The sequence below is a fragment of the Gopherus evgoodei genome, chromosome 23 (genome assembly GCF_007399415.2).
Source record: "Gopherus evgoodei ecotype Sinaloan lineage chromosome 23, rGopEvg1_v1.p, whole genome shotgun sequence".
In the NCBI taxonomy this organism is placed as follows: Eukaryota; Metazoa; Chordata; order Testudines; family Testudinidae; genus Gopherus; species Gopherus evgoodei.
In genome coordinates this window covers 14,513,935-14,532,351 of record NC_044344.1, presented here as the reverse complement: position 1 = coordinate 14,532,351, position 18,417 = coordinate 14,513,935, and the positions used below count along the sequence as shown (strand labels likewise).

General features: G+C 42.1%; 1 protein-coding gene across 7 annotated transcripts in view; it reads right to left on the bottom strand.

Annotated features, from left to right (window-relative positions):
• Positions 1-18,417, bottom strand: part of GPATCH8 (G-patch domain containing 8) — an 86,419-nt gene that overhangs the window by 40,924 nt on the left and 27,078 nt on the right. For 3 of the 7 annotated variants that reach the window (XM_030541655.1, XM_030541656.1, XM_030541657.1), the window contains exon 3: positions 16,999-17,071. The exons of 1 other annotated variant lie outside the window; for it this stretch is intronic. In XM_030541655.1, coding sequence (XP_030397515.1) covers positions 16,999-17,071 — 73 coding nt within the window. Of the gene's footprint in view, positions 1-40; positions 57-1,231; positions 1,277-16,998; positions 17,072-18,417 lie in introns of all 7 variants that reach the window. 3 more of the 7 variants (XM_030541658.1, XM_030541659.1, XM_030541660.1) reach the window with 2 other exon arrangements.

Below are 18,417 nucleotides of genomic sequence, written 5' to 3'. Positions count from 1 at the left end.
CACTGTTTGTTGTGATGTAAGCCCACTGAAAAGTACTTACCTTATCCGGTGCATACCTTGAGTAAAAAAACAGAATGTTTACTTCCCTTATTACTATTCTTGGGTCGGTGTAAACAATTGTTTTGTTATACACACAGATACACATATATTATACCTTTGGGCTAAAAGATCTAGTTTTAATCATGCCAAAATTAAGACACTATTTCAATTCACGTGCACAAAAAAGGCTTAGTTCTTAAAACCACAACAGAAAAGCCTCTGATTTACATCAAAAGTTTCTCTGTTCTCCAAGAGAAACTCTTCCTAGCTCCTTTAAAAACTATTAATCCATGGACCTCCAACTTCACAGGGACATCAAGGAGATCCTATGGATTGTTAAAGACACGTGTATTTTTAATAATTAAACTAGGAAATAAATATGAGTAATTTCCACTTCAGACATGTATTTAGCTTTATATTAATAACTGCATTTTTATATTTTTATACATATGCCCAGAGACCATTTAGTTGGGCATGTTACAAGTCCAAAGATAAAAATATTTATTGAGCCATCTCAGCCAACCCAAAATAGCTTTTAGCTATTTAGCTTTCATGTAGGTATTTAACAGTAAAATTTTCATCCAGATTACGCCCAATGGTATAATAAGTAAGCAGTGACTGCAATCTTTAGCAAAAGGACCAAATTAAAGACAGGTTATAAAAATGACTTCCTAGGTGCAATATCACTTTCATAACGTCTCAGCCAGGGATTTACTGGTAAAAGGTAGACCCAATAGAATGATTGAGAACAAGTGCAAAAAGAATTTATTTTGTTTTGTTTACCAGTTTTTGTTTCGTTTCTGCAAGAATCATGATCTTTCTATGCAAGCTCATTACCTTGGTAAACCCCTGTATACAAACAATGAGTCAGTACTTTTGCCTTCTAAGGCAGTCAAAGTTTTAAAAATTCATAAATTGCAGTAGCAAGTGCTAGTGCCCATCATGTTGGAGAAAATCAAGTTTGGACAGTATTAGAATTTTATGTTTAAACTGATTTTTGGCAGTTCTAACAAACAAACATCCCTTCTCAGCAACACCCTTTAATGAACAAGGATCAGACAAGTGTGCATAAAGAAAGGAAAGGAAATGAAAGACCAAGCAGAAGGATGAAGGCTACAACAGAGAAAGTAAGCCTAACATATTGGTGCACTGATGACAAAAGGAGTAATTCAGTCTGAAAATAAAAAATTACCACTGCTAAGTTTACCATCACCACAACAAGTCCAGGATCAAAATGCTGTAAAAAAGAAACACCATTTGTTAGGCAGAAACCTTTAGGGGCAGAAAACAGGCCATTTGCAGTAGGCAGACAGGATGGGTTAAAGGCTTCTTCCTCACCTCCTCCAACCCCACTGCCACACTTCGTCCTGTGGAGTGGGGGAGATAGGAGGTGGTCAGTTTTGAGCAGCTACTGTTTGTTTTCACAGCTGCTCTCACTTATGATTTAGCAGGTGTTGAAAAATGTTTAGTTCCTGGTGATGAATCAGTTTTAAAAGATGCTGCATTTTTTCAAATTCAAAGATGTAGATTTTGAAAATCAAGATCTTAAGGTAATAAAAAAATATTTTAAAGGGCATGAAGTCAACAAGGCATTCCATAAACTTATGGTGTGTTCATACAAGACAAGGGAAATGTTACTTTAACTACTCAAAGTGCCGCCTGTGTTTTAAATATAACCATTATTATTTCATTAGGAGTGAGAGCTGGCTGACCCTGCCAGCTGGCCAAGCAGGCACCAGGTTCTAACAGTTCAAGCACAAATTGCAACTACATACAGTGGTGACAGCTTCTATCACCAAAATACTGAAGGCACACCCAATGGTGTAGGGTGCATGCAACGTGCTGCCAGACAGAAGACCAGAATTTAGGTCCCCAGCTCTGAGTCCATAGGAACTAGGAGAGTCCAGTTTCATGCTAACAGGTTTCAGAGTGGTAGCCATGTTAGGACTTGGCTACACTTGCCAGTTAGAGTGCATTAAAAGGAGCCCCGGGTGCACTAGCTCACTACCTGTCTACACTGGCAAGGCATGTAGAGCACTCTGATTCCATGGCTAGAGCACTTCTGGTTCTCCACCTCGGAGAGTAGAATAACGTTTGCTGCGTCCCTGCTGGAGCACCCCAGCGTCAATGTGAACGAGGTGTTGCATTACTGTGCTCTGATCAGCCTCCGGAAACATCCCATAATCCCTTTAAGTCAAGTGGCCACTCTTGTCATTGTTTTGGATATGCCCTTTGAAAGCTCTGTTTGACAGCCGGCATGCTTATCTGCTCCAAGACAAAGCAGCTATTACTGTGCAATGCTGTGTGAGAGAGAGGTGTGGGGGGAGGAGGAGGAGGTCTGCTCCTCTCTGAACTTACAAGACAGCATGCTGACATGCTCTCCTCCCCCACATACACACAACACACTCCACCTCACTCCCCCCATTTGAAAAGCACGTTGTAGCCACTTGCATGCTAGGATAGCTACCATGTACTACTCTCTGTGGCCCTTGCAAGAGCTGCTAATGTGGCCACACCAGTGCGCTGGCTGCTGTCAGTGTGGACAGACTACAGCGCTTTCCCATCTGCGCTCTACGAAGGCTGGTTTAACTCCAAGTGCTCTACATCTGCAAATGTAGTCATGCCCTTAGTCTGTATCATCAAAAACAATGAGGACTCCTTGTGGTACCTTAGAGACTAACAAATTTATTTGATTTGTTAGGTCTCTAAGGTACCACAAGGAGTCCTTGTTTTTTTCAGTTTCATGCTAGTAAGCCACTCTGGCTGACTGCAGAGAAATGTAATGACTAGCTTAGGAACAAAAACACATCTAACCCCACTGACTGCAATGTGAAGCCTAGTAGGGTAGGACAGAGGACAGCCAAAGGGAAAAGAGGAGGGATCTCTGACAACCAGTGCAAGAAAAACAAACACATAATAGGTTAGCCCACGCCACAATGTGATCTTTAGCATTTCACCAGTAGCCATAGATTTCGGTTCTCTCAGATGTCAAGTGAATGTCCTTAGAGCCGTGTTTAGTTCCTATCCCTCTAAAGGGATTGTTGTTGAGTTCAAGGAAGGGCAGGAACTCAAAAAGGTATGTGGCTATATAAGATTGGCACCAACAACTAGCCCACTTCAGAAGGTGAATCACACAGATGACAATCTTATTTTTGCTCCAAACAAATCAGAGAAGTTGTACTATCTCTAGAGCAAAGTCACAATCCCCTTTCTTTTCAGACAGTATTCATAGCAACGATGATGTGACCAAAGCCACAAGGGGAGTGGGAAATGTTTTGACCTAATAGGAATGCCCTGGCATAGGTTTACTACAGACTCCCCAGCAGGGGAAGGGAAAAGCAAACTGCGTGTTTAAGAGTTATACTCTAGGAAGGTCAATCTCTGAGGGCATGGCTACACTTGCAGATGTAGAGCGCTTTGAGTTAAACCAGTCTTCGGAGAGTGCAGTAGGGAAAGCACTGCAGTCTGCTCACACTGACAGCATACTGGCGTGGCCACATTAGCAGCTCTTGCAATGGCCACAGAGAGCAGTGCATTGTAGTAGCTATCCCAGCATGAAAGTGGCTACAATGTGCTTTTCAAATGAGGGGGATGGAGTGGAGTGTGTTGTGTGTATGAGGGGGGAGAGGAGTTTTTTGGGGAGGCTGAGAGCATGTCAGCATGCTGTTTTGTAAATTCAGACAGCAACAGATCCCCCACCCGCCTCTCTCACACACACACACAGCATTCCACAGTAATGGCTGCATTGTCTCGGAGCAGATAAGCATGCTGGCTGTCAGAAACGGAGCTTTCAAAAGGGCATATTGGCATGCCTGCAGTGATTCCAAAACAATGACAAAAGTGGCCATTTGACTTAAAGAGATTATGGGACCTTTCCGGAGGCTGATCAGAGCGCAGTAATGTAACACCTCATGCACACTGACGCCCGGCGTTTCAGCCAATGCGCACCAAGTGTGAACCTCACCGAGGTGGAATACCAGGAGCGCTCTAGCCGTGAAGTCAGAGCGCTCTACATGCCTTGCCAATGCGGACAGGTAGTGAGCTAGTGTGCCCAGGGCTCCTTTAATGCGCTCTAACTTGCAAGTGTAGCCAAGCCTTGAAATTAAAGTAAACGCAAGATGTTTAATTATTTCTTTGTTTCAAGAATGCAAGTAGCATTTCAGAACTTGTTAGGTATACCAAATATTTATTCCCCCTCCCCCCAAAAGAGAGAGAGCAGGACTTTTCTCCGGATCTCTGAAAATTGTTCAGACTTTAAATCTGTACTGCAAGTTACATTCCTTACTGAGGCACTGCATCAGCTCAGTGATCTGCAAATGTCTGAAAGATAATCCAACAAGCATGGGGGGAGGGGAGGAAATGGACTGAAGGAAGACACTTTGTGGCATCTCAATAGGTGTCAGTTCCTCTGAATTCAGTTATTTTTATCACACAAACATTTCTTAAAGGAGTGTGTGATAACGTCACTGACAAACTATTTGATACTGCTTACTAGCACAACTTTTGGTCTACACAAATTTTGGAAGGAATATTAAATCTCATGCTTCAGGGTTCAAGCCTCTCTCCAAACTAATAGAGACCAAGATGAGACCTACTCTTGGGAGATTACCCCACATATGATATTGGAGGGTTCTTGCACCTTCCTCTGAAGCATCTGGTGCTGGCCACCGTCGGAGACAGGATACTCAACTAGATTACTTCGAGACGGCTCCAGCCTGGCACTTCCCATGTTCCTAATATTAATGCAGATTTATTTCTAACATATAAGAGAGAGGTATTGCAGCTACTGGATAACAATACACCCACCCCCCAATACTTTTCTGACTGGTATTAACCTACGAGAAGTTCAGAAAAAGAGATAATTCCCATTGGAACTAACTTGGATCCCACCAGGTCTTGTAAATAATTTTCTGGTAATACGCAATGTCTGATGCCTTCAATTAAAAAAATTAGGTTTAATATAAAAATCAGGATGTTCCAGCTAACAAACATGAAAATGTCAGGAAAACTATTTGTGATCAGATTTTCATGCCACTTAACTGAATATGTTCTCCTTACTATAAACCCTGTAATGCCTGGTATGAACACGTATCCAGCAAAAGGGTACTGGCCTGCTCCTGATCGCTATATGCTACTCTTCAGTAGACTTGATGTCTGTTAACCACTTGATACCAAAAGTCTGGGATTTTTTGCCACGAAGTGCATTAGTGCTTAGGTCTAATTCACACAGAATAATTTTTTAAAATAGCCAACTTGTAGATATACTATAAAACAGAAGATGACCACAATGAGTTCAGAGAATGTTTTGCTTTTATTGTTATTCTCGTCACACTAATGAAAATGAAACAGTAGATATGTTTTTCAGGGGGTTCCAAATTGGATGTGCTTAAAAAGTACTAAAATTTGGAAACACGGTAAAAGCTAAGATGCAAAGCTGTCTAAAGGTAGCTCTGAAAAGTTAAGCGTGCTTGATAATTGCATCATTAGGTTCTATGTTTACTGTGTCAATTAATCTGAATTTGCACAACCCACAAGTAAACAGTTATTCTGAATTACTCATTCCACAAATTCAACATGGGTTCTGAAAGTCAAACTGGCTGTCTCAGTCACGCACAAACACTAGTAGTTCTTATCATGTGGTGGTTAGACCTCTAATTACTGTGCCATATGGTGGCTAAAAAAGGATTGGAAGGAGTAAAGAAGGATTTTCTTTTCATAATTGAAGACTGATTTTCTTTTCACTTTTTTTTTTTTTTTACACTCTAAAATGAAAATGTTGCCAGCACTTAGAACTCGTGTCTACAATACCTATATGACCAAAAACGTGCTGCCAAGTGGGAAATTCCAACTCTCTCGTTTTGCCCACCAGTAAGGGACTAACAGGGATGGCATAGTCAATTCTTGTTGGAGGGCAACCCTTCAGATATTCAACAATTCCTACTGCCCAACCATAAGCAGTATTGTTGAGCTCAGAAGAGCTTTAAACTCTTGGGGTGGTCATTGCAACACAAAGCAGATTAAAATAAAGGCAAGCCTTTTTTAATAAGGTGTATAGATGTGATCTAGCCTAAGCATGAGCTCTGGATATCCTGCCCACTCATGAAACTCTGCAATGAAGGGCAAAACCTGGGAAGCATACCATAGTAGGTATGCATATCTATTTGGATTGTATTGAGCATTCTTTTGCTTATATAGAATATAAAATGTTCAGGGAAGCAGCAGGGTCTTCCTTTGCGTGTTGTACAACAGCGAGCATGGTGTTGGTGCTTAGCAAGTAGACAGAGTCAAGCAGTGGTTGTGTGGATTTGAGACTACTTTGCAGGGTTAGGGGCAGTTCATCTGTGGCCAAAACCAGAAATGGCCATTTGCACAATTTTATTGTACTATGAATAGGTCTGGCAGCATATTGGGCCCAAAACACAACAAAGTCTGATATTAGGTCAAGAGAAGATCATTTCTCTCCATTACGATGTACCCATGTCACTGAAAGAATAAATGGATCAAATTATTATATTGTGTTCAAAGGATCCACAAAACCATCATTAAGGGAAGGATCTTGTACATTATAAACAAGAGTGGCAACAGTTTTCCTCTCATAAGGAGGCTCAGACCTGATGCATAAAGTCAAATCTCCCTTTGGGCCCTGTCATAATTCATGTATTTTGACACAGTAATGGAGACAGCTATTGTAATGGAAATGTTTAAAGGTGTTTTCCAGTTTCTTTACTTCCTAATTTTAAGCAGGACTCTATTGAAAGCATTTAGATTGCAATGTGACGCACCTCGAAATCAGAGTATGTCAGAAGTTAGGCTGCCCATGCATCCTTCATTGTGCCGCTGGTGATATGCTGTTTGATATACAGTCCTTACTTACAATACTATTTTTTTCTATAGGATGTCTGCCTCATTTAGTGCCCAGGAGAGAAAGCGCTCTGGGAATAAGGCAGCAGTTCAGTATTTTTATCCTCATCATTTGTAATGCATGCGTTATTTATTCTACAAATGCTAAATTCATTGCCTGATGGTCTGTTTCTAGGGAGCTCTTCTCTGCAGTATTTGAGGGCCTCACAAACTTTTCTCCCCCATTGTGAGATGACAGCATTTTTACCTCCATTTTATAACTGGGCAAACTGAGACAGGTACTTTCCTGACACCATTCAGTGAATCAGTGACAGAGCCAGGACTAGAATTCAGCACTTCCTGACTCTCATTTCCCCAGAGCATGCTACTTTACTGCCAGAGGTGCTGAGCATGCACAGCTTCCACTGACTTCTGCATATCAATCCCCAGGTGTCTCAAAGGTGGGTACCCAGAAAATGAGGTATACACAATTAGTGGCCACCTGCCAAAATTTGGTATTAGTGACTTGTTCAGTAGCATACCAGAAGATGGCCATTAGAGGCAGGGAGAGAACTGGGTTCTCCTGTGAAGCACTCACCTATCTTAACACAAGATCATCCTTTCTTCTTGCAGCCCCCTGTCTTGCTCCCTACACACCTTTGAACTTCCCATGTTAATGCAGCAGGAACCCTTCAAGAAGCTTAAGTCAATACCCAACTGTGATTCTTTCCTTTAGCACAGGGGTGGGCAAACTTTTTGGCCCAAGGGCCACACCTGGATATGGAAATTGTCTGGCGGGCCATGAATGCTCACAAAATTGGGGTTGGGGTGCAGGAGAGGGTGAGCACTGGGGGTGCAGGCTCTGGAGCGAGGCCAGAAATGAGGAGTTCAGGGTGTGGCTCGGGGTGAGGTCTCCAGCTAGATGTGCGGCTCTGGGGTGGAGCTGGGGATGAGGGATTTGGTGTGTAGGAGGGGGCTCCAGGCTGAGACTGAGGGGTTCAGAGGGGCAGGAGGGGGATCATACTGGGGCGAGGGCATGGGAGGGCTCCAGAGTGTAGCCTCCAAGGCAGCACTTACCTCAAGCAGCTCCTGGAAGCAGCAGCATGTCTTCCCTTCAGCTCCTATAAGGAGGCGCGGCCAGGTGGTTCTGTGCACTGCTCCATATGCAGGCGTCGCCCCCCCGCAGCTCCCACTGGCCGGGAACTGCAACCAATGGGAGCTGCAGGGGCAGCACACAGAGCAACTTGGCCGCGCCTTGGCATAGGAGCCAGAGGGGGGACATTCTGCTTTTTACAGGAGCCGTGTGGATCTGGGGCACATGCATGTGAAGCGGCCCTCGACCCCACACCCCAGCTGGAGTGCAGCAAGCCCCAGGCCCCGCTCCCCAGCGGGAGCTCAAGGGCCAGATTAAAATCAGCTGGTGGGCCGAATGTGGCCTGCAGGCCATAGTTTGCCCACTCCTGCTTTAGCACCATATATCTTGTGCTTTGAATGAGGAAAGGGTCCTGTACAAAAACCAGGCCTTGTCTACACACAGTTTTTGTACTGACTTAGTAGTGATCATGTAGATAAAAACTATTGTAATACATATGCACAAGAGGCAGAAGTAAGGTTGCATACACAACCTAAATCCTGACATTTTCTAACTTTCAAGTTTTTGCTTTGCAACTCAAATAACATTCTTTTAACAGTTGTGTGTGTGTGATTCACTAGGTTTTTATAAAAGGAAAAGCTAAAAACACTAAGTGTTGCTGTAACACTTCCCCACCACATGCAACATCAGGAAGGTTTGTGGTTCAAACCTTAAGCACAGCTTGGGTTACAGGAATATTAGCTGGGCAGCAGGTAAAGGCAGTTTATCCTGGGGAAAGGAGCTCATGGCCCCGTGTGGTGCATCTAAAGAGGAGGATTGGTTACGAGGCACATATGCTAGGTTCGGAAGGGTGGGCTATCCAAAAGTGCCCAGCATGGTGGCTCTTTCCCTCAATCCCCGAGAGGCTGTCTACTCCTGGATTCCCAGTGCAGTGTGCTGTTGCTGCTGCTGCTGTGGAGGCAGGTGTGGCTGACCTTTCAGTGATTTTGACATGTTGTCAAAATGTTGCTGACAATATAAGCAACAAAAGAAAGTGAGGACTTCCCACAGCATCTCAGCTAAATGCCGTGAAACAGAAAAGGCATTTCTCTGGGCCAAGGACTCTCTCTCTCCCTGCCCCCTCCCCTCAAGGTCTCTGTTTTATAACAAAGCATTAGGAAACCTAAATACCACTAGTTCCTTCTATAATTGAATAACAAACTGACTTAAGCAAAGAACCCCAAAGGCTGCCACTTCCCTCAATGCGTCACCCATCGATTATAACCACCATATATTTCAGTCCCCTATGTAACTGATATGAGAATAAAGACATCACTAGGTGTAGCTATACCACCTTTAAATAAAACACTTACATATTAAACCCATTCTCTGCATTCTACAGTGATTTCCAACAGAATATCAAAGCAAGTTCACAGGCTTGGTTCTTCTTTTCAAGGCACTCCCCAGTCTACATGAAGACTTCTGTTGATAGTTTTGCTCCCTTGGCCCAATGGAACTCTCTACAAGAAGAAGGGTAAAGCTCATCTTTGTGGGCGACGGTACTTTTGTGGGGGCTGACCCAAGACTGTGAAATGAATACCCCTCACAGGAACTAAGGACTATCACAAACCACCTCCTTCTGCTCCCAGTGCATGACATTTCCTCAATGTTGCTTTTTCTAACGAATACACAGCAACATTTGAAAAAGACATCCTACCAAAACAAGACACTACAGCGCATGTCTCCTCCAGGAGAAGAGATGAGAAAACACCCAAAACATGACAGATTTTATGTCACTTGTGCACTACTGGAAGGCACTCAGATACTATGGTGATGAGCACAGTATAAGAGACTATATGGAACAGAATGTAGCTAAATATTTCTATGGCAACAGTAAAAGAGCACAAAGGAGGTGCCTCAGCCTCAGCAGACGATTTGAGAAGCCAACATAACTAAACATTCCAGAGCCCCAGATTCTTACTGACAAAACTCCCTTCTTGACCAAACAAGCAGAATCAAAATGATTTGATTCAGCAGAGAAATATTAACTTACACTAAAACAACCGTTACACTGACAAAGTTATCAGTTAACTATTAGCTAGCGTAGCAAGACACTAAACTCTGATTCACATATCTGAGGCATCAGATTAATATTCTCTTGGACAAAATATATGAAAGTCATCAACTAGATCTGGTATCTACAATCCAGTGGGAGCAGTTTAAATCAACACTACTACAAGCTTCAGGTATGCCAACTGCCTACATTTACACACAGTATTGCAATTTGAGTAATTTCTAGTAAAGGCAAGTTTAACTTGACTTCTTTAAGACATTAATTTCTGTGTTCTGCATAGGAAGGAGTTAAGAAAATGCACATGCCGCTAATAATACTTAAAATAAGTGAATCTACTACAGAAATGTTGAAGGATCATTATAATTACGACACTTTGCTCACAAAAGCAATTGGACAATGGCAAAGTTATTGAAGTGTGAACCTGAGGCAGGTATTTAAGGCAGAGTCAGTAAATATTCCTGTAGAATCATCATTTATATGACAAGAACAGATCACTTGAGCCATCCAGACTCATTACCTACATTTTCCGCATTGTTCACAACATTTCAGCCAATATTCTACCCGCTGGTTCTCAACCTCTTCCATTCCACAATCCCATATTAGTAAAGAAAAATGTTTTGCAACACCTGAATGGAGTGTTCTCTCTCAAGCTGCTTTTGTGATCCTATATAGCCTCTAACAGAACAGATTCTCAACCTCTGGGAGGTCGCACACTGTTCTAATCTCCTTCTCTTTGTTTATGGTTAGTCAGCTTCACAGCACTGAGCACCACTGAGAAAACCTGTTCTTCCTCCTCCAGATTCAGCTTGGCCTCCTCACAGTCCTCTTCCGGATCTCTTGCATTCCTTTTCTGGGCCATTCAGAATCCTCAATCTGTGCTTAATCCTCTCCTAGTCAATCTCATTTAGCAGGTTTCCAACGTCTCAAAGTGAAAGTTAGTGGGAGCCCTCCCACATACCTATTCTGTATCTTTACGGAGAGTTGTTCCTACACTGAGTTTACTGACTAGGTATCTATTGCCCCAGGTCCTGAGTTTTATTTTTCCTGGCGGGTGCTCCACCACCACTCCACCTAGAGACCCCACCCTCTTTCTGCCTCTTCCCACCCCCAAGGCTCTCTGCCCTCCCACCAGCAACTGAGCAGCTGATCAGCAGCCCCTGCCAAACAGCTGTGGCTGGTGGGTCCTGGGCACCCCCCCTTTTTTTCCCTGTGGGGTTTGAGCCCCAGAGCACCCATGGAGTCAGCACCTATGCTATTGGTGATCTAACTTCTTCAACTAGACCAAGCCCCTGAATCATCTCTTACACATACACACACACTCCCCTCACTCTCCTCTCCCAGAAAAAAGGAGAAATGGTTTGCAATTGCCATGATGTTGCTCCTGACAAAACCCACCCTTATACAATCTCTGGAGCAAAATACCTTCCCAAGCCACTCTTCACTGTCAGTGCTGAAGGTCTTGCTAGGCAACTGAGGAGCTTTATTCTGTGTTGTTGTTTTTTTGTTTTTTTTAATGTTTGTTGGCTATTGGTTTGGCTAACGTGCCTGTACTGTGTATAATAATGAAACCTGTTTACCAAAAATGTGTCAACACAAGAGAGATATAGGGCTGAGGGGACAAACCCCCCTGCTGAATTTGTGTATGTATGCTTTGAACCAAACAATTATTAAACAGTCAGCTTCGTAATGTTAGTAGGGTCACAGGTGGCAGCCCTTATCAGAGCAGATATTTGATATATCCAAGTATCTTCTTCAATTTTAAATCTACTATTTTAAATACATAAGTTAAGAGAAGCTATATTTTAACCCTATGAAAGTCCTTTTAGGACAGTGGTCTTCGAACACTAAGCATGAGAATTATCACTTAAGTATCACTTAACTGCACCATCTGCTCAAGAAACTCCCTGAAAAAGCACAGGAATAGATCTGTACAGACACATGCCTTGAACCCCGACCAGGAGTATTCTATTTGCTACCCAAGATCCATAAACCTGGAAATCCTGGATGCCCCATCATCTCAGGCATTGTCACCCTAACAGCAGGACTGTCTGGCTATGTGGACTCTCTCCTCAGGTCCTACGCTACCAGCACTCCCAGTTACCTTCGAGACACCACTGACTTCCTAAGGAAACTACAATCCATTGGTGATCTCCCAGAAAACACCATCCTGGCCGCTATGGATGTGGAAGCCCTCTACACCAACATTCCACACAAAGATGGACTACAAGCCATCAGGAATAGTAACTCCAATAATGTCACGGCTAACCTGGTGGCTGAACTTTGTGACTTTGTCCTCACCCACAATTATTTCACATTTGGAGACAATATATACCTTCAAGTCAGCAGCACTGCTATGGGCCCCACAACATGCCAACATTTTCATGGCTGACTTAGAACAACGCTTCCTTAGCTCTCATCCCCTTACGCCCCTACTCTACTTGCGCTACATTGATGACATCATCATCATCATCTGGACCCATGGAAGAGAAGCCCTTGAAGAATTCCACCATGATTTCAACAATTTTCATCCCACAATCAAACTCAGCGTGGACCAATCCACACAAGCGGTCCACTTCCTGGACTCTAGTGTGCTCATAAACAATAGTCACATAAAAACCATCATACACTGAAAACCTACTGTCCGCTATACTTACCTACATGCCTACAGCTTTCATACAGGACATACCACTCAATTCATTGTCTACAGCCAAGCTCTAAGATACAACTACATTTGCTCCAACCCCTCAGACAGAGACAAACACCTACAAGATTTCTATCAAGCATTCTTACAACTACAATACCCAGCTGGTGAAGTGAAAAAAGAAAAAAAAGGTAAAAGATTGACAGAGCCAGAAGAGTACCCAGAAGTCACCTACTACAGGACAGGTCCAACAAAGAAAATAACAGGACGCCACTAGCCATCACCTTCAGCCCCCAACTAAAACCTCTCCAGCGCATCAAAGACTTACAACCTATCCTGAAAGATGATCCCTCACTCTCACAGATCTTGGGAGACAGAACAGCCCTCGCTTACAGACAGCCCCCTAACCTGAAGCAAATACTCACCAGCAACCACACACTACAGAACAAAAACACTAATCCAGGAACCTATCCTTGCAACAAAGCCCGATGCCAACGCTGTCCACATATCTATTCAAGTGACACCATCACAGGACCTAATCACATCAGCCACGCCATCAGAGGCTCATTCACCTGCACATATACCAATGTTACATATTCCATATGCCAGCAATGCCCCTCTGCCATGTACATTGGCCAAATCGGACAGTCTCTATGCAAAAGAATAAATAGACACAAATCTGACATCAGGACTCACAACACTCAAAAACCAGTGGGAGAACACTTCAACCTCTCGGGCCACTCAGTAACAGACCTGAAGGTGGCAATTTTGCAACAGATAGACTTCAAAAACAGACTCCAACGAGAAACCGCTGAGCTTGAATTGATTTGCAAATTAGATATTAACTCTGGCTTGAATAGAGACTGGGAATGGCTGAGTTATTACACTGCTTGAATCTTTTTCCATATAACTATCCTTATACCTCTTGTCAACTGCCTGTAATTGACCGTCTTGACTATCAGTACAGCAGCTTTTTCCTGCTGATAACAGGTCATCTTAATTAATTAGCCTCTTGGAGCTGGTATGGCATCGTGTGTGTGTGTGTGTGTGTGTGTGTGTGTGTGTGTGTGTGTGTGTGTGTGTGTGTGTGTGTGTGTGTGTGTGTGTGTGTGTCTCTCTCTCTCTCTCTCTCTCTCCCCCCTACGTTCCATTCTATGCATCTGATGAAGTGGGCTGTAGCCCACGAAAGCTTATGCTTAAATAAATTTATTAGTCTCTAAGGTGCCACAAGTACTCCTGTTCTTATCACTTAATAGATCAGCATTACAAAAACAGTTACCAAGGCGCTGATATCTTGACAACTCCACTATGCACAGCGTTTTTCTGTTTTAGGAACTTTGTGAAGAATGAGCTACCATATGGAAGAATCAGTACTACAACAGCTATAGTTAATTCTGCCACTGTGAGAATTTGGAAACTCCCAGCTATTACCCAGGCAGGGAAGATGGAGAATTATGCACTCTCAACTTGCTGGTTTTGAACCATGTTACAAACACAGACACAGCCAACATACCTCAGAGACACAGCTGTATAGAGGCATAGAAAGCTGTTCTTAAAGGAACTCAGGAGGAAGGGGTGGCTGAAAATGTTCTGACTCCAGGACATATACCATTTAATGATTGTCATGGATATTGGGACATACATCTATTCCCTACTCTGCTAACTGGAAGACAGGGGAAGCCCTTGCTCAGATGCCTAGAATCAGACTTTTAAAAACTATATAAAAATGAAAATGCATGTTGAAAAGTATCAACTTTGTAACCTGCAGAAGTTAATCATGTGACTAGATGCACAAAGTCATCCCAGCTGATAACACATAATTAGTTCTCATGTGTTGCTTAGACAATGTAGAGACCACTAAAGGTGTTATGCACTTTCACGATGTGCTGTTCTGAGCCAAACCTAATGTGTTACAGGGTAGGATGCCTGTGAGAGACAGGTATCTGTTGACACAATCCAACCATCGTGTTTTAGATCTTCCGGTAAGTATTTTTCATCCTGATTTCAGTGGTTCAAAGTCTAATAGGATTCTTTCAGGGAGGTTGGTAGGCTTTCAGAGCAGATGACCATATCATTTTAAAGAGCAGGACTTGGCAGTATAAGCAAACTCAACATTCAAAAACCTTTTAAAGGGTTGCACCCTTGTAAAAATGGCATTCTGCAGCCAAGGACAGGTGTTAATCTGCAGCCACAACTGCTGATGGTAAGGGACAGTTAAAAAGTGGATCTCCTTCGACTACTTTAGCTAAATCTGATGATGGCCATAGAATGTTTTTATAATGTTTAGTTCCATTTACTATATGCTTCAGCTGTTTTAATTCTGCACTAAGCAAATAGTTAGCATGGATAAGGTAATCAAAGCTCTGTGTTTTTTATTCCTAACATGCTCGGAAATCTGCTTTGCTCATTTTTGTCTGTTTTCCTAGCGATTCTCTTCCATCGTCAGTGTATTATCGAAGTGGTTTTACTTCTCAAGCTTACAAAGCAAGCATGAAGGCCCTGTTACTACTTTTTCCTGGATGTAGCTACTTGAATTTTATATCATTCAAAAATTAAATAAAAAAAAGACAACTTGCCAGTGGGATAAAAAAATACTCAAAATGAACAGTGTCAGTGCCATGGATGTTCTGTACAAGTTCTCTTGTTAGCTATAGCCATGAGGGAGGGACCTTGAAACATCATCATACATCCATCAAGCAATATTGGAACAAAGAAGTTCTCCTCTCCCTGAGCTCCAGTTTATGTTATCTATAGAGAACAATTCTTTGCACTTCAATAGCATCTTTCAGTCACAAAATTCAATATGCTCAGAAAAGAATGTATTAAAACTGACTCAGACTGGGTTGGATGGTTTTCCCCCTTCACCTTAATTACAAAAGAAGAGGGAGATGTGAGAATATCCCCATGACTGAGATCCACAATTTCCCTTCAAGTCTAAGTCAGTTTCAATCACCACCTGAGATCCAAATACCCATCAGCAGAAGGCAAGGAGAAGATTCAAAAGCTTACAAACTATGATGTGCATATAAAGTTAAGATGCTTGTGTGAACCTATGGAGGTCCCCGGCCTCTGTGGCATCTCCCCTCTGCCTCACTCCTAAGCATCTGCTTTTAAACTCAATGGCAACGGGGGGTGTATCTAGCTTCCTCTCTGATCCCTGGTACCTCTATATTTATTTGAGACATACAATGAAGTCTTGGGCATAACAGGAACAGATCTGATCAAAACTTTCCTGTGTGCGGTAAACTCCATTCCAATACAGAAGCCCTTGCAAGGTATGTCAATTACAACAGGTTCCTGAACTGGGGCTACAACACTCGTACAAGAGAACTGTATAAATACCATGCATTAACAAAAGAAAATTGAGTTTACACTGACACTGTGTTAGAGGAAATGAAAAGTGTTTTGATCATTAGATGTAGCCTTGTTTATGTACACACGCTGGAGAAGTTAAAGCGTCTTTCATTTCTACAGGCTTTTAGTATACATTTTCACAGTTCAAAAGGACTTAATTCCTCTCCAACAGCCTTCTGAAGCAGAGAACACTTCTCTGTATGGGGTCATTGCAAGGATACAGGTACCAAATTGCAAATTCCCAGATCGTTACCAAATAAATAAGGACCACTGCAAAGGAGACAAAAGGAGCCAGAGGCAATTTTCTCCCTCAATTAAACTGGTGCAACCTACCACACTGATTTGAGTCAGGCTTCTCTAGTATAGTTGGTGGAAGAATGTGGACTAGGCACAGCAAGAAACGTAAGCAGGTTATTGGCACCAACTAGCACCAAAAATGTTTCAAATAGACATGTTATACCCATAGTAACTATATTGCTAGAGTTATGGAAATTAGTAAAATTCTTCAACGAAATAAGCCTGTCCCATCCATACAAAACCTCTGCCACCATTTCAGCCATCAGTGGGCCCTTTTACTTGCCTTCTAATGGCTTCTGACACCATCAAATGTTCACAGAAATCAGTACATCTATTTTTTATTTGCAAGTTCCCCTTAACACCAAACATCTGCATGTTCCAGCCAGATAAATATCAATGTAATTTTATAAGCTGCGCAAACTACCTGTTACTAGATATGCAGTTAATTCCTCTCCCTCCAAAACTACAAACAAGGTGATTCACAAACCTACATCTCACACACCTCTATATTTAAGGGAGGTAACAGCTTCCACTTGCAATTTGCTGAACATGAAAATTAACCAGTGCATTTGTTTGGATACGTTGGCATTTGGGGGAAATCTAAGCTAGAAAAACAGCAGAAACAATTAAAAAAATGAATCTGGTGTTGAATGTTTCTCAAGTACAAATTTTTGAACTTACCCTGAAGTGATTTTCCCAATCCCTGGCCCAGCTTCCACCCATGTTTCTGGAGTAAGCGGTGTCCAATATTATCCTGACAGACAGAACAGAGAAAACAAACCAAAAATATTCCAATAATATATTCTTCCCTTCCCACTGACATTTAAACATGAGACGAGCAAGAGATTTTCTACATATGTGCATGCAAAAAAATGCTACTAAAAAGGCAATATATGCCCAATAAAAGGGAAGACAAATGTCAAAAAATTGCTGGCTAGAATTTTTCAAGGGGGATAGGGTATCAGGGTGGGTCACTTTCTGATGGTGTTCTGGGCAACTTTTATGCATAACATTTAAAATAAAAAAAAAGCAATATGGGAGAAAATAAAGTGTACCAATAAAAAAATTGACACTAAAAAGCATTTAAAAAACATAAAATCAAGTTATTTATACAATCATATCCACCACCTAGACAGCACCACTTTTAGATTGTTTTTGAAAAGAAAATCTACATCGTGTTTAGTCTTTTTGTTTTTGTGTCAGGCTTTTATAATACTGAGTAAGTTGTAAGTGCAAGACTGCCCCACCACTAGAAACCAAAACACAATCATAGCAAAATCGAGGCTAGACTTGATTGGGTTTTCATATATAGGTATATATATAAACTAGCATGCAGCCAATATTAAACTGAAAAAAAGTGAGGTTAGTGAAACAAAACAAAAAATCCAAATCAAATAAAATGAGCTCAAGCACAGACTGGGTGATGCATTTCACATGTACTCTAACAAAAATACTAAGATGTTAGAATGAAACAGGCCTAGCAATAGGTTAACAGCAAGGAACCATTAGTGCATGTAAGGGAAACAATAAGCATAATGTCTCATCTTCCTGAGGGAAAAGAGCTAGTTCATGATACAATAAGATGGAAGGTATGGGTGCAGCAATAAATGTCAGCTTCTGACTTGAACTAAAGAAAACGGGTTCATTACATTTTACAAAAGAACCCTTCACAGAAAACAAATACAAGAATGAACATAAGAATAGCTATATGGGGTCAAACCAATGGTCTGTCTAGCCTAGCAATCTGTCTCTGACAATGGCCAGTGCCAGGCAGTTCAGAGGGAATGAACAAAACAGGCAATTTATTGAGTGATCCATCCCCCATCATCAAGGGCAGGTTCTGGAAGTCAGAGATTTAGAGACACCCAAGAGCAAAGGGTTGAGTCGGTGACTATCCTGGCTAAGAGCCTACACTAACTTATCTAATTCTTTTTGGAACCTATTTATACCTCTGACCTTCATAATATTCCGACAGAGAGTTCCACAGGTTGATTGTGCGTTGTGTGAAGAAGTACTTCCTTATGTTTGTTTTAAATCTGCTAGTAATTTCACTGGGTGACCCCTGCTTCATGTGCGATGCGAAGGAGTAAATATTACTTT